Source organism: Colletotrichum scovillei (genome assembly GCF_011075155.1).
Source record: "Colletotrichum scovillei strain TJNH1 chromosome Unknown Contig00001, whole genome shotgun sequence".
Lineage (NCBI taxonomy): Eukaryota > Fungi > Ascomycota > Sordariomycetes > Glomerellales > Glomerellaceae > Colletotrichum > Colletotrichum scovillei.
Genome location: NW_023336259.1, coordinates 1,056,801 through 1,072,516, shown reverse-complemented (window position 1 = coordinate 1,072,516; position 15,716 = coordinate 1,056,801). Strand labels below are relative to the sequence as shown.

The window sequence follows — 15,716 nt, the reverse complement described above, 5'->3', positions numbered from 1 at the left end:
GAGTTGTGCTGTGCGTACGGAGTAGCAGTGGCAGCGGCCCCTTGGTTGAATGCAGCGGTGATCATGAATACCCAGCAGTCAAGGCTGAGGCTGAAGAGCTTGGGGGACCATCACATCATGCGGCTCTAAAAAACCAAGACGGGCTCTTGCCTTTCTCCATCTAGGTCGGCCGCCGTGACATCGTCAGTTTCTCGACAGCTTTGATCCACAGAAGCAGTCGAGTGCATGCGCATGCGGCAACCTTGAAAGCCCCTCCCGTCCCTTCTGCCATCCCCTTGCTTGCAGAACCAGGGCACAGAGGGGTGCCCAGAAGTCAAGGTTGATCCTCTTGGCATCTAGGGTACGTTCAGGCAGAAACTTTCTTTCGTGCGTGGGTCCGAATCGTCCACTCGGCGTGAGAGATAATGCAGGGGTGTTTATCTGACGCGGAGGTAACTGAATAATTGAAGGGAAGTTGTTCACTCCGTTGCAATAAATCCATGCTGAAACAAAAACAAGAGAATTTTGCCGCGATTCATGTCATCTGCGGTCTGGCCAATTCTGCTTTAGGGCGATGCTGACATAGCTCGCCTTCGATGCCGAATGAGAACGAAAGTTCTCTTTGCGTTGTTGCAATTGAGTGTGGCTGAACAGGGGCGGAGGGGAAGAGGGTGGCCTGATGCGAGAGACCCACTTCGGACCCGCGACCGGGACCCGCTTTCTGACCGGCATCGGCACCCGGCGCGGCTGCCTTGGCCACTTCCCGTTGAGGAAGTTGCGGATCCCGCAATACAGCTGTACCTCGCCTCTGAGGATTTTGCCCATCAGGCGGGTGTTTCTCGAAACTGAAAGCTCGGCTGTCTTTGAGGACATGATCTTCAATTGCAGTCAATTGCCAGGTAAGGTGCTGCCTGGTCGAGAAACAAAACTGACAGACGGAGCGAACCGTTCGTGGAGTCGGACCCAGTAGTTTCCTCATTGCGCGACAATCCTGGTGCTCATTGGCTTTCGCGCGGTTAAGCGACAAATCACATCATCGGGAGGAAGCAACGCCACACACGCTCTACTTCCAGGTTTACATCCTTCTCCGTCTCGCTTGTGAAGGAAGGATTCAAAAAACGGCATGGTGTTTACGGTGATTTCTTGGTCACCCCGTCATTCATTCCCGAGTGTTCTCTCAATACTCTCCAACGTTTCTAACGGATACCACCCCCTGCCCCAGTCTCGCGAATCGTACCCAGTTAACCAATTCTGGATGGCTGCCCCTCCCGCGCATTTACCCCTAGGGGAAAAGCGCGCGATCCTCCCACAACCGTCGTGCTCCTCCCTCTTCCTCTCTGCGCGTGTGAGCGGGAGGAATGGGATACAGCCACGCGGCAATTAGAAATAGAGGCGGAAAAACAGCGCGCCAAAGATAACGCTTATCATCCTATTGTCGTTTAGGAGCCGAGGCTAGGAAAGCCGATTCCGGCACCTGGCGGTGCGTTGGTGAATTACCGATGGCTCTCATGCTAAGGTACGTCGGGTTGTCCACATTATCTTGAGCATGTCGAAAACCCCTAATTCAATTGCAGCGAACTCCTCCATCTATTTGCGGCGAAGTCTGCGAGACGTCCGGCGCCAATTCAGAAAACACTCAGGCATATCTCATAAACCGCGCAGGGCTTGGATCAAGCATTGATAGGCGAAATGCCAAGCAATGGTTTGACTTTGTCACTGCAGTAAGGGCAGAGCTTTGGCCAGCGAGAGTCCCATCTCGAACACGTGGGTGCTAGTAGGAAAGACCCAGTTGTCCAGAAGCTTGTTACTAGAGATCAGCAGGAGCAATGGCCAGCCGCCGCCCTTTGTCGGGACCAGATGTAACTTTCATTTTCCACTTTCAAGCCCGGATCTCTGGATGTAAGCTCCGAAATGATCTTACCTGCCTGCCTAGCTCTTGCTGTTCAGCATTGCCGCTATCATCAGCCGCCCGCGCGCCTGCGTCAATCGTATTCCCATCGCGGTTAATAGAGATCGTCTAACCACATACCGGATTCCGTCTAAACATGAGATGCACCACCTGCGCTCAGAAAAAAAGCAGCACAGCACAACAAAGCTCACCGGTTACCGTATCCGTTCCAAAGCTGGCTCTTTCTGCAAGTTTCACTCCCATAGGATTCCCGCGCTGTAGGTCAGTTCCGCCCTTCTTACCTACCTACCCTACATATCCGGTTGCTGACCAGCCCGGCTCGGGTGACGGCGGTGGCGCTCCTTCACTTACATGACTTGGGAATCTCACGGTCAGGACGACCTTCATGATTCATGTGCCCCTCACGTTTAGGTCAGCAACGGTTGTCATTTTACCTATTGGATGGCTGATACGATGAATACGATTGACGAAACTACCGCCGTGGCGCACCCTTCTCGATTAGACGCGCCTTCCATCGCTTGCCGTAGGGCTATGAAACGTTAAACTATCGGTGTTGGTTCTCCCAATTAGGTGCGCGTTAGGTTTACAAGTGCGAAATATTATAAAACTCAATTTTCGAAAGTTCCGTATATCTCTATCTTGGGGGTCGTGGTTTGAAGCACACTGTTTTTGGGCCTTAGTTTGGCCCCATTTCTATCTACCATCTATTCTAAACCATTAGTTACAAAATGGAATTGAATGTCTTCCGGTGTGATGAACGGCTTACAGCTTGATTATGTCTGTTTCATGGCTTCAATTACACAGGCTCACAGAAGATGTGTCTCCCATAACACACAAAGGGAGAAATGAAAAGGAACCAAGCCAAGTACCACAGAAACAACGAAGGGAAGCGAGTCCTCCCCCCACGCCCCGAATCCTTCTCTTCTCTTTCCCCACCCCCCTTCCAAATCCTTCGAATCCTTCCCGTCCAACCATCTCAGTTCTTCTCCTCCGAGAGATCCCACACCGTGTAAGATACGTACTTGCTCTACGGAGTATCCATTGGTACACACCTCCAAACGCCTTCCTCAAGATGATCCACTTCCCTCCCGTACGATCCCTACCGCATCCCGGCCCCCCGGTATCCACAAAACGGATTCGGACCCTTGCTCGCCGACGTTGCACTAGGAATGACTGCATGTCTGTTGCGTCGGGCTGAGTGGCCCGCTGCTCTGTGCACACAGTGAGGTAAAATTTGGGATTTGGATTTTTTTGCTGCTGCTGTCTTGAACTATGTCTCCAGCTGCCAAGGCCTACAATCCGTCCAATTCCAGCACACAATTCTGTCTCTGGATCTCGTCCTTCCTGGCGCCCTTTTCCCTTGGCGCTCTCAGTAGATGGCGAGCCAATGTAACCCTCGGTCTTCGTTCCCTTTCCAATTTTCGTCCCATGTTTCTTCCTGGCTGCCCCATTCGTTCTGCTTGCTCAGAAAGTAGCACATTGTGTGAGTGAAAGAAAAGAAAGAAAGGTAGGATAAGAAAGAAATGTAAGCCCGGAACCTCTTGAACGCCGAAATTGTTGTCAGTATGCCCAACCCCCCCAAACCATCTAAGCCATGGAGTGTGAAACAAAAGGACATCAAGAAAGAAAAGAATGCCTTGCCGGCGAATGAAGGCTGCCTGCCTACCCGTCTAGTTGGGAGCTATGCAGTGAATGATGAAGAAGCTGTTGAAGACACGGTCCCGTTCCAAGGGACCCCCAAATGAAAATCTATCCTGTACAAGGGGGTAAGGGGGTGTGTGTTGTTTGGCTCGGACCCTGTGAGCCCAATGCAAGAAATACCAAGAAATGGTAAAGTAGAAAAGAAAAATGAAAATGGTTCTTCATCAAGTCATGAATAAAACGAAACAAGAAGGATGGAAAGGCATACGGATACTTCCAACGCATCACCCCTCCCCCATCACTTCTTGAAATAGTTGTAGAACATGGAGTCCATGTCGCTCCCCACCGCGGCCGCTGCCGCAGTCATTCCCGCATCGTGACCGCCGCCACCACCACCCATGTCGTTGACAGACGGCCACTCCCAGTTGGCCGCCGCCCCCATGTCAAAGTCGACGAGCATCTGCCCACCGCTGTGGTCAGGGAACCAACCCGCCGCCCCAGCCTGGCAGTCCACCAGGTCCGCAAGCGTAAGGTGGTGATCCCCCGTCGGAGCCCCCAGCGCCGCGGGGTCCATGACGTGAGCGAAGAGCTCGTCTGCGGCGCGCCAGTCATGCTGTTGCTGTTGCTGTTGGTGCTTGTTGTGACTGTGACTGTCTCCGGGGCTGAAGGGGTTGAACGGGGTCGCGAGCTCGCTCGTCGAGGTCATGGAGTCGTCCGCGGACGAGGACGACGAGACGGACGGCATCATGGACGTGTCCATGGGGCTGATGAAGGACGAGGCCGAGTCCACGGCCGTCGGGGCCCCCGAGAACGGGTGGTCGTGGTGGTGCTGGGGCGGGGTATGCGGGAGGGAGGAGTTGCGGCGCGACATGGAGTGCGTCGTGGTGGACGAGGAGGAGGCGTACGAGTCGGAGCGCGCGTGGTGGCTGATGCTGATCGGGATGCTCATGCCGCTCCCCGTGCTGTTCCTGTTGCTCTTGCTGCTGCTGCTCCTGCTAACGTTGCCGCCGAACGCGCGTATGACGGCCTTAAGGTGCTTCTTGATGGCGCGGACCTGGCCGCCGGGGGAGAGGAAGTCGGAGGCCGCGATGCCCAGGAGGCGAGACGCCAGGGCTTCAAGGCGGCCTTCGTAGACGGCAATCATTTGCGGCTCCATATTGAGGACGCCGGCTTGCTTTTGCGCGTAGATGAAGGCGAGGCCGCGGGCGCAGGTGTCTAGTGCCAGGCAGAAGACGTCGGGGAAGGAGTTTTTGCTTTGTGCGGGCATGATGACGGGGCCTTCTTGCGATGTCTGCTCCGCGATTTGGAGCATGATGCCCACGAGCTCCTGCGCCGAGCCGATGAAGCGCTCGACGGTCTCGGCCGTGAGAGAAAAGGGCTCTGCCGGAGGCGGGGCGCCGGGGAGGATGGCCGGGAAGAGGAGGTGGATGGCCATGGTGTGGTACACTGACAAGACGAGGGAGCGGGATGGTGCGTGCGCGACCTGACGGTTGAGGAGGTGGATGCTCTCCATCAGGACGCGGTAGACCTCGCGGCAGACGCACTCCATGTCCTGGGGCGTGCTGCCCTGCTGGATGCGCTGGAGTGCGAGCAGGGGCGCTTCCTGCCAGAAGTTTGTGCTAACCGTCTCGTTGGGGTCGGGCTCCTGCGGGTAGAGGGCGAAGATGTAGGCCGTGATGGAGGCGATGTGGGCGAGGGGCCACATCTCCTTGATCATGCTCTTCTGCTTCTGCAGCGTGGAGAAGTTGTCCGAGACCTCGTCGAGGCGCATCAGCACGGACGAGGTCTCGTCGACGGGGAGGAAGATGGAGGTGAGGCTCGTTGGGAGGAGCTGCGAGAAGTGGGTGCCCATTTGCAAAAAGGTCCAGAGGGTGAGGGTGTAGGTCGTCCAGTAGAGGTAGGCCACGATTTCCTTTTCGACCTCGCAGACGTCGATGCCGTTGATGCGGCTCGTCGTCAGGGGCGCCGAGGAGGCCGAGATGGTGTCCTTGATCTCGGTCGCCAGGCGGCCGGAGAGACCGATGTAGCATGTGGCGCGCTTGATTTGCCCTTGGCAGAGGCTGTTCCAGCCCAGAAGCATGAGGACTTGTGCTGTGCTGATGCCGGGGAGGGAAATACCAGCACCGGGCATGCCCGGTTGGCTGACCCGGGTCGAGATGGGGCGGTTCTGGAGTTGGGCTGAGGCCCATCGGAGGAGGACATGTCCTCTTGCCATTGCCACTTCGTCGCCGAGAGAGAAGGAGGCATCGGCAAGAATCACTGCCAGAAGGACCTCATCGTGTGTGCCGTCTCTCAGTTCGCGAAGAAGAAGGGTCTTGGAAACGAGGAAGGAGAGAGGGTGGACGCTATACCACACGTCGACCAGCTGTCCAATCTGTCGAGTACCGTAGTCGGTAAGGGGGCTCGGTCCTGTCGGTGTTGTATCGAACATTGATGGTGTGGCGTCGCTCGCGAGTCCTGTGAGATAGAATCTACCGCCGCCCTGTTCCATGAAGATGGATCCCAAACCGCCAAACTTATCAACTACAAGGCCGACCAAGTCGTGAGTGAGAAGCTGCAAGATGCCGGTGTACTTGAGTCAAGTTAGCTTCGGTTCACCTTTGAATATTGGTCTTGGATCCATACCTTGACATCCCGATGACTAAACTTTGAGTTGACGACATTCTCGCTCCGATCCTGCAAAGTCAAGCGCAGAGTCTGGTTGTACGCCGATATCCTCTCCTGCCACGGGTTCGACTTGGGCCCAGGCGTCGGGTTCTCGCCAAAGTTTTCGATAAACATGCTGTTGAGCATCGTGGCCACGTCTTCGCCGCCGCCCATGAGGGCCACGGGCGCCGCACCACCGGTACCCTCCATCTGTGCAGGCTCCTCCATAATGGTCGTGGAATGCGGCGAGCCACCCGTCGAGGCTCTCTGGCGCTGTTGTACAGGGACGCCGGTGCTGTCGCCGCCGGTGCTGTTGTTTCTGCTCATGTCTTGGGATACGGTGCGGGTCTTTGGCGGCCGCGAGTCCCAGTCGTAGACGCAGTCGACATTCTGTTTGCGGCAGGCTTCGCAGATGGTCTCGTTGCTGCACTTGATCTTGCGTGCACGGCAGAAGCTGCAGCTCTTGCGGAGCGGGTGTCGGGATGTGAGAGACATGATGGGGTATAGTTGTCTAGGTTTCGGGAGTTGATAAAGAAAGAGGGAAACGATATTATACAATACACATTGGTTCTATTTGTACAATAGTATATTGATACCAATGCAGGAGGAGAGCGAGAGATAGACGGTGGGTTATTGGGTTGAGCCGCCGCCGACTACGATTGGCTGAGTCTGGATGGGTGAGAGAGGCTTGAAAGGCTTGAAGTTGAAAAGAGGGAGTCTTGAAAAGCTGCGTCACTCGTCTTCTTCAACCCTTTCGTCTGCAGTGGCAAAGTATGATACCAACATGATCCATTGTCGTGGTTGGTGGTTTCTTTGAGATGTTATAACTTCAGTCTGCAGAGTAAGCCAGTGTTGGAATAAGATGAGACGAGGCAAGGTACCGTTGAAGGATGCAAACTGGGGTCAAGCACAGTGTCGGGGAGGCTTCGAGGGGGGGTGAACAGTCAACGGAGGAGGTGTTGATGTAAGAAGGGGGGTGTTTTGTGGTTGACCATGGGGTGCGACTTTGAGAGACTGACAATGTACATGTAGAATTTACTCCCATCAGCAAAAGCCCATCAGATTTGGACGTTGTGTGGTTGTGGTTGTGGGACGGGCTTTTCGACTTCGTGCATGTTTACATGTACCCAACTTACTCTGCCTCAATCTTACTAGTCTTGGGGGCCAAAAGTCGGCAACTCGAGTCCGACTCCAAGACGAGTTAGCCGACCTTGTCGCGCTTGCTGCGCCGCCCTCAAGTTATGCAAAAAGCTGCACAACAACAACAAGCGCGGAGGTACACGACTACTTTGAGGCAGCGACAAGAGTCCGTTTGCAACTGCGTGTATTCACGGGTACTCCTGCAAGTCAAAGTCGTCGTCCAGCCAGAATAGTCCTAGTGTAATTGAAACCCCTGCTTCTCGAACGATATCCCTGTTCCCTCCCCCACGCAGCGCGAAAAGACAAGAAAAGACCGACTTTGTGAGCCCGCCCGTGGCTGTGTGTCTTGTCTTTCCCCTCCAGGCACCCGTTGAATCCGATCCAACAGCTATTCGTAATAGAACTTTCGGGCGATTACTCCAGAATGAGTGAAACATCAATCTTGAACAACTGCATTCCCAAAAGAGATAGACCCATACGAGCTAGGCAGAATAATAAACGCTCTTCTCTCACTCATGTCTTTGTCGATGCAGAGTCTAAATGTGGTACAGTGGGTTGGAACCCATACAGAAACTCGAGAAACCATAGCCAGGCGCCGCCGGGCAGAAAAGCATAGATCAACCATCGCAGCAACGGTCCGATGCCGTAGGGTAGAAAGGCTCCGTGTAGTAAAATAAAGCGGAAACTGAACTTGACCACTTCCTTTGTCCTCTTTTCTCGCATCTGGCTGTACTTCTGGAGGATTGGTTCTACGTTCTGCTCCAAAGACCCTCGGTTTCCGTGGATTAGGCTAGCAAGAACTGCCGCGTCTTCAATTCTGCGTTTGGGAATATCTCAAATTAGCATCTTCAATCACATTCGCGTCTCAATCTCGATCTCAAGCATAGGGAAACTCACGCTAGGTTTCCGCCCTGGCCACTGTTCAAGAGAGTTGTCAAAAGTCAGTAAAATGCCGTTGGAACTAGGGAGAGGGATGGATGGGAAAGCCTTTCCCGGGGGAGCAGCCCCAAGCTAGATGCTTAGCTTCCAGACTAGGCTCCGTGATCTGCAACGGAGGGATTTTGAGAGGGGCGCGCGCGTTTCCGCAAATACGTACAAGGCACTGGTCATGCTGTGCGCGGCTGTTGGAACCAGTTAGCGGGTTCACTCCTTCATCACAAACAACCGTTGACAAGAAAGGCCTGAAAGATAGTGAAGACACAAGAGGAAGAGCTTACAGTCGCCGATAAGACAGACTCTGCCTCGGGCCATTGAAGGGAACTCGACTTCTTGGAACATATTGCAGGCAAGGATACGCTCGTTCTTTTCGACAACTAGAACAATAACACGTCAGATTTGGGCGTTCCTTCAAGCCACCCGGCAATGTCGTCAGCGAAATGGGAGGGATTCAGCTTTGTGACTTACTATCGCTAAACTCTCCTTTCTCCGCAAACGGGTGGAACTTGTCTCCGTAGACCGAATTGATGGTATCTTCGTCACAGTTGCTCCAGATAGACCGATCATTATCAACCTTCTCGTCGGTTTTCTGTTTCGTCGCCAAGATTAGCTGAGGGTCACCCCTACCGGCATGCGTAGGAGTACGGAGGACTTTTCGTACCGTGACGCCGATGAACCATTGTCGGTTGTCGGGGCATGGCCAAGTTGTGAGAGTCGAGTTTTCGTAGAGCATCCAGTTCGCGACACCGAGGTCCTGGGCACTGAGATGCTCTAACGGAGCGGTGATACCACTCATGTGGACACGCCCTGTGAACTTGATGGTGTTGGCCTCCTTGAGGCCAGCGTCTCGAGCCAGGCATCTCCGGATAACAGACCGTATCCCATCAGCACCGACAACGACGTGAGCCCGGAACTCTTTCCCATCGTCAGAAACCACCCTGACGAAGGACTCGCTCGAATCGTCAATCACATCAACAATCTTTATGCCGAACTGCACGACATCATCACCTCCCGCAGCATCAAAGAGGAGTCTATGAAAGTGGTGACGCTCCAAGGACATGACCGGATACCCGAACTTGGCCTCACAGCCCGCCCAGTCCACCGTATTCCAGAGCTTCTTACCACGCCATATTTGCACTTTCCGCAGCTTCTGCCCCGCGTCCAAGACTTGATCGTACACGCCGAGCTGGTCGAGCATGCGGAGGCCGTTGGGCGAGAGGGAGATGCCCGCGCCGACGGGGCGCAGCACGTCGCTTCGCTCGAGGACCTTGCACGAGATGTCGAGGCGCGAGAGGATGGCTGCCAGCGTGAGGCCGCCGATGCCGGCACCGACGATGAGGACCTCGGCGTCGACTTGAGATGATGACATGGTTGAGTAAGGGAAAGGATGCGGGATTCAGGTATGTAACGTTCCCCCTCGAGAGGATGATGATGTTGTTGTCTGAGTTGCCTGTTTGGCGCTTCCCCGATAGTGTCGGGCCGAACGAAGGATGATGGGTTTCTATATGAGCAGTGGAGTTCCATCGGCTTTCACGGTAGTTGAGAGACGTCTTATGTATTATTCACTCAATGTGTTTCGAAAGATCGCGGTGAGATCCAATCATAGGATAGAGACGCCACTGTTTATCCGCGTTCCTTCGGCATTCGACTACCCAGGTGCCCCGGCCGTCTTAGAGCGGAATGACAGACGAAAAAGATGGGCTAAGAGCTAAGACGGAAGGTTCTAAGGCTTAGGCCGGCCGGGTTTGTTCTTTATTAGACTTGGTATGCTGTGATGTGGATTCCGGCTCCGGGGGCTGTGCCGCACCGTTCCGGACAGGACCTCAGCGGCGACCGGTCCGTTAGTTCGAGGGGTATGCGGAGGTGCTGGGGGAAACGTAAATATCGAAACAGGCATTAAGTCATATCCTTCAACTCTCGTGCCGGAAACTGCTAAGAGTGCCGCATCGCACTGGTGATGGAACTGCCTAATCAAACGGGCTTAGAAGTTTCCTATTTTACTAGGAATTGAAATCCCCCTACTACGTTGCGTACTCGTGTTCTGGTGTTAGTCTACTTGCCCTTGAACTCGACGATGCCAAAGGAAGCAATTCTCGAGTCCGGTCCTGGTAAGTCATGTATAATCAGATAGAGCAGCCCATTCAAAGAAAGCCTCTTTGTAGCAATAGCAGTCAGGTTCGCCATGAGTCTCATTGACTGCTGAAGACACCTCTCCACTACTTCCTTCAAGGTTTCCAGCTGTCAAAACAACTTTCTATCGCGACTTCCACCAATTTCTTGTACTGCGATAGTATGTTCGCAGTCCAGTATTTTGATCTACGAAATCATTACTATTTCCAAGAGACACTGACATGTTCACGTAGCGCTGCCACTTTCCGTGGTTGTAGAGGTGTCAGGAGGATGAGGCAGTGCTCCAGCAAGCGGCACGGTGGCTGGGAACTTCGATGGAAAGCCACTGCTGATTCATAGTTGCAGTGATCATTCTAAACTGAAGGAACTTTGTAAAAATTCGAAGAGAACTCCGTGTTGCGTAAGGCGCTGTACCCGAACACTGGAGATCAACTTAGGGGATGGGGAAGCCATCTCCCCAGGAACCCAAAAAGGCGACTCCCGTTCGGGGCCGGGCCGAGACCCATTCTTTCCGGACGGATTCCCACATGGATCCGGCAGTTCCGAAATTAGAAACAGTCGGTGCCTGCTCGCTTCTTGAATAAGCCCCAATGCCGCTTTGAGCAGAGATCTCCCTCAAGCCACCATGAATCTCCCAGATACACTGCTGTGCATGTGCATGCACGACCACTCCTTGAGGAAACGACCAAGATATCGCGAAGAGAACAACCCGTTTCTGAGTATTATTGGATCACACCTCTACAAATTTGGATATTCTACGCCGTTACTCCACAAATATGCTTTCTAGCACTCAACTCCCACGCGAGAACCGAAAGTTCGATTCATTAGTCCTGAGGTGACCCAATGGCCTTCAGGAGTACCTTATGCCGAGGGCCTGACTTCGTCAATCCCACGAACAGTCGAATATGACACAGACTGGATTGCCTACCACTGGATCTCAGCGATACCGACCTGAAGGGTCTCGAAGTTCTGGAAAAAAAGTTAGTACCACGGACATCGTTAGTGACGACATGATATGGCAGAAACATACCATAATAGCAACCTTGTCCTTGAAGAACGTCTCGCCAAAGTTTCCAATAAACCTGTCGCCAGTCGCCATGGCGCGCACATTTAGAGCGCACCTCCCGTCCGGCAGCGTCTCGACGTAGTGCTTAGGGGTGTTGGTCCAGACCTTGTCGTGCCCCGCAAACTTGTAGCTCACGGTGGGGAACGAGGCGATGTTTCCGCAGTCGACAGAGTACATGGACTGGTTGCCGTTGTTGATGATGGTGGGGTCCTCGAGCGTGAGAGGCTGGCCAGCCGTAAGGTTGACGAGCTTGTCGTACGCGTTAGGGGTGAGGGGGATGCCGCGCCCGTACGAGGCGTGGTCGAAGATGGAGGCCTTGCCCGAGCTGTTGGACGTGGGCTCCGTGGGCTGCAGCTCGTCGCCGATCCAGAGCGAGTCGAGGGGCGTGGCCCAGTAGTTATACAAACCCGGAGAGTACTCAAAGGCCAGCGTGTTGACGTCGGGGAAGACGTAGTTTGCGTACCAGTAGATCTCGCTGTCCTTGACGACCTGGTCCATGATGCCACCAAAGGACTGGAGGCCGTCGCTGCCGCCGCAGGTGGGTTTCATGGACTCTTCGTAGCAGTAGACGAAGCTGATGGTCGGGTTCTTCCATTGGCCGGCCTTCCACTGCTGGTAGAATGGCGACTGGAAAGAAGCTGGAAACGAGTCAGTTTAAAGTGTCATGTGAGAAGCTTCATCTACAGATTTTTATCGCGTACCATTGTCACCCTTGAAAACAGGGGAGAGACCCAAAACTCCAGTGAAGGGGTACGGGAAAGCAGAGAGATCAAAGTTGGTATCAGAGAACTGCATGATGGAGTTCGAAGTCACCGGGCCGATCTGGACCGCATCTTGCGCATAGTCGACCGTGAGAGGCTCCCAGAAGAAGAAGTGGTTGGGCAGCCAAGTGCGGCTGGGGAAACGCTTTGATGCGTCTCGGTGAGATGTCGACTTGGCCGGGTCGTAGTAGAGCTGCTGCGCGTTGAGGCAGGCCGCGGGGTCGTTTTCTTCTCCGTAGCACTTGGGCGAGAGGATGTACTGGCTGATCCAGGTCCAGTCTACAAAGATGGGGATTTCCTGAGGAGGGTTACCGATCTTCTGATGGGAGAGGAAGCCGAACTGGTTCCAGGTGAGTTGCATATCGAAACGATCGGCGGCCCAGCTGCGAGGGGCCCTCATCTTGCCTGCTTCAGTAGAGCCGGCCAAGAGTGGCAGCAGTACTGCAAACTTGGAGAGCTGCATCTTGTCGATGTTGCGGGATTGATCTCGGTGCAAGCGCTTGGCAGGAGGATGAGGGTCTATTATGAGAAATGGGTGAGGGAAAGGAGTGAGCTGATGAGTTTCGAAATGTCACAAGACTGTGATCAGGTCCTCCTTCTTAAACATTTCCTCTCTTCGGAGGTGGTCCAGAGGAAGTCTGGCAGTCAGCGTGGCCCTGATCTCCGTTTCCGTCCCCCCTCGGAGGCTTCAGTGTCATCGAACAAAACTCCAATTCGGGAGAACAAGAAGGTTTATTTTTGCGGAGTGACTAGTGGCCAAGCCACACTTGGTCTCCGTGAGATCGACAGAACTCGTCCTGCATCTCGTCTGGGTTCTCCATGTCTCTTTGTTTTGAATGTGAGTGAAGCCTAACGACATATGTGCGGACAGAATCGAGGGGACGAAGGAGGAAATGAACAGGAGTAGTAAACGACTTTACCAACGTTGCCGCATTCCCGACAATCTGGCACGAGGTTCCACTGCCTGAGATACACACCCGCATCTCTTTCGAGACTACCGTTGTTGTCGCGATGTCGTCATGGTAGCACACGACATCAAACAGAAACCCCTACCACGGATCTCGATCCAATCTAACTGTCAACGCTCGTGCGCGTCGCGCTTATGAAGTTTCCCGAAGACCGATACCATGGTGAACTCCATCGACGCAGGGCACTAAGGAGCATCTGGGGAACAGCCTTCTGTCGTTTCAACGGCTGCGGATCAATCACTCGCCACGCGCTGGCCCTCCTAGTCACCGCCGTGGTCGTCCAGTGTCCCATGGAGAACCTCCGGTGACTCTAAAGGAGAAGCGGATGGCGCCTGGAAGTGGTCCTTTGGGTATCCGTGCCATCTCCTTAGCATCTTTTGTTACTATCGGAGCGTTTCCACGCTTCAAGGCTACGAGATGAATCTTCTCTGGAACACGATCCAGCACGGCTGGAGTCTGACATCGTCATCTCGGTCGTGAGAATTCATCGCCACTTTGCATCACAGTTCGCAACTTTTTGCCATCACGGATTCAGTTTGCAATGTTCGATATAAGACTTGGTCTTGGAGGAGGCTGAAAAGTGCTTTCAGAAGGTCATCAACAAGCTTCTCGGCGCATTCGGTCGTCAAAGGTTCTCGTGAGCATCTCGCCGGTTGACCGGCCTAAAATCAAAAGATATTTTACTTTTACTCACCAAAGCCCAGCTTTTTGCCAAGACTAATTACTCTCTGCTTTCACTAAGATCACGAAAACCACCGTCTCTTACTCATCTCATCATACTACTTACATTTATCCATATCGCTATTACCAACATGGAGGTTATCACTCTTCTCCAAGGAGACGAAGACTCTCATCTTACACCATTTTTCATGTGCCACGCCATCTCAGGGCTCGCACTACCCTTTCTCCGCCTCGAAGCTCTTAGCGAAGATGATGAGAGGCCAGTATACGGCATTACTTCCCCTATGCATTGCCCTGGAGGCGATGACTTTGAATTTCCCGAAACATTGCGAGACCTCGCTGCACTCTACGTCGAGAAGATCAAAGAAGTCCAACCAATGGGCCCTTACTTATTAGGAGGATGGTCAATGGGCGGTATGATCGCCATGAACATGGCCATGGTTCTGCGCGACCAGGGAGAAAAGGTTACAAAGGTAATCATGCTCGACTCGGCCAACCCGGAGACCTTCCCCTCGTTCCCCAGCGCCAAGGATCACCGCTCTCTCACCCACCTCACCTTTACCAGGACCGTTGCTGCCGACATCAGACTGATGGACGCCGACTGTTCTCCCATCGGGTCGCCCGTCATCAGCGAGAGCGAGTTCGGAGACTACCTGACCCCTAGTGAGAACCGAACGAGTACATGGGGAACCTTTACAACAGAGGTCTCATACTCCAGCAGCACTTCGAGCGATTACGAAGATGATAGCCCGGCTTGGTCCCCGAGTACTCCAGGGTCACCAGCTTGCAGCAGTGACGCCGGATCAGAATACTGCCCCGAGCAAAATCGAATGCTGGAAGACTTTCCTACCGAGGATCAAATCGACGCCGAGATCCTGACAGCAGCTCACGACCTCGAGGTCGCCAAACACGAAGATGGAGAAGAAGGCGACGAGGACGAAGAAGACGAAGAATTGGACGACGACAACGAGCCAGACCAGGTCCGTGACTTTCTACAAAAGATCAAGAAGCACATCCACAAGGGCCTCGGCCTCATCTCAACCGTCGAGCCGGGCCAGCTACTCCCCAAGGACGGCGTCTCCGATTTCCACACCGTCCTCATCAAGTGCAAGCCCGACCCGTTCGACGACCCCAACCTAACCCAGCGTGAGCGCGAGGGCGTCATCTTTGTCCGCTCCGTCATGCGCGAGAAGGCCATGTGCTGGGAGGCGGACAAGTTTGCCAAGTTTGAGACGGTGCCCTTCAGCGGCGACCACGATGGCGCGTTTGAGCCCCAGCACGTGGGCGAGCTGAGCGGTATTTTCAGAAAGTGTTTGCAGGGTCTGGCATGATCATGGCATTTTGGAGGCTGCCTTCCTGGTTGAAGTCCTGGCGGCTTCATCACTTGTTTTTGTTTACTGTTGGAATTTGTGCTTTTAGGCGCGCATGCATTGGAAGCGATGGATGGCAATGTGGTTTACGGTGTTCTTAGCGGCATTGTTGAAGGCGTTTGGAGTTGACTGCATCTACGGGTTGAATCGTATTGGTGCGTCGGTAAATTAGACATATCTTAGGCATTTACTCTAGTAGCTCACAAAACTGCATTAACTTTATCTATACTGAAGCTATTCATAATGCTCAACGTCAACATTGTTACCGCGCATGTAGGAAGTCGGAGAGCAAGTCATCTTTCTCAAACTTGTGCCTTCTCTTCATGCCTCATTGACATAGGCCTCATCTTAGCTCCTAGCGGCGGGGCAGTTGATGGGATTCATGGCTTGGCGGCTGCGCAACAAGGCTTGTTCGAAGCATTGCGAATCTCGATTGAAAGGAGGAGCCAGCAGGAAGTAAACAACTGACGTCGAAAAGAGCTGCAGTCT

At 53.7% G+C, this 15,716-nt stretch overlaps 4 protein-coding genes across 4 annotated transcripts; 1 reads left to right on the top strand and 3 right to left on the bottom strand.

Moving 5' to 3' along the window:
- Positions 1–3,827: 3,827 nt before the first annotated feature.
- Positions 3,828–6,670, bottom strand: HER10_EVM0004337 (uncharacterized protein; the record flags this gene model as incomplete). Its single annotated transcript, XM_035473986.1, has 2 exons — positions 3,828–6,101; positions 6,155–6,670. 2 exons carry the CDS (start codon positions 6,668–6,670, stop codon positions 3,828–3,830), a joined length of 2,790 nt encoding a protein of 929 aa, XP_035338258.1.
- Positions 6,671–8,346: 1,676 nt separating this feature from the next.
- Positions 8,347–9,620, bottom strand: HER10_EVM0002148 (uncharacterized protein; the record flags this gene model as incomplete). Its single annotated transcript, XM_035471873.1, has 3 exons — positions 8,347–8,360; positions 8,533–8,628; positions 8,720–9,620. The coding sequence occupies 3 exons, from the start codon at positions 9,618–9,620 to the stop codon at positions 8,347–8,349; spliced, it is 1,011 nt and encodes a 336-aa protein (XP_035338060.1).
- A 1,685-nt stretch (positions 9,621–11,305) lies between these two features.
- On the bottom strand, positions 11,306–12,671 carry HER10_EVM0003720 (uncharacterized protein; the record flags this gene model as incomplete). Its single annotated transcript, XM_035473385.1, has 3 exons — positions 11,306–11,350; positions 11,412–12,085; positions 12,149–12,671. The coding sequence occupies 3 exons, from the start codon at positions 12,669–12,671 to the stop codon at positions 11,306–11,308; spliced, it is 1,242 nt and encodes a 413-aa protein (XP_035338209.1).
- Positions 12,672–13,988: 1,317 nt separating this feature from the next.
- On the top strand, positions 13,989–15,188 carry HER10_EVM0005559 (uncharacterized protein; the record flags this gene model as incomplete). Its single annotated transcript, XM_035475170.1, has 2 exons — positions 13,989–14,520; positions 14,560–15,188. 2 exons carry the CDS (start codon positions 13,989–13,991, stop codon positions 15,186–15,188), a joined length of 1,161 nt encoding a protein of 386 aa, XP_035338359.1.
- Between the last annotated feature and the right edge of the window lie 528 nt (positions 15,189–15,716).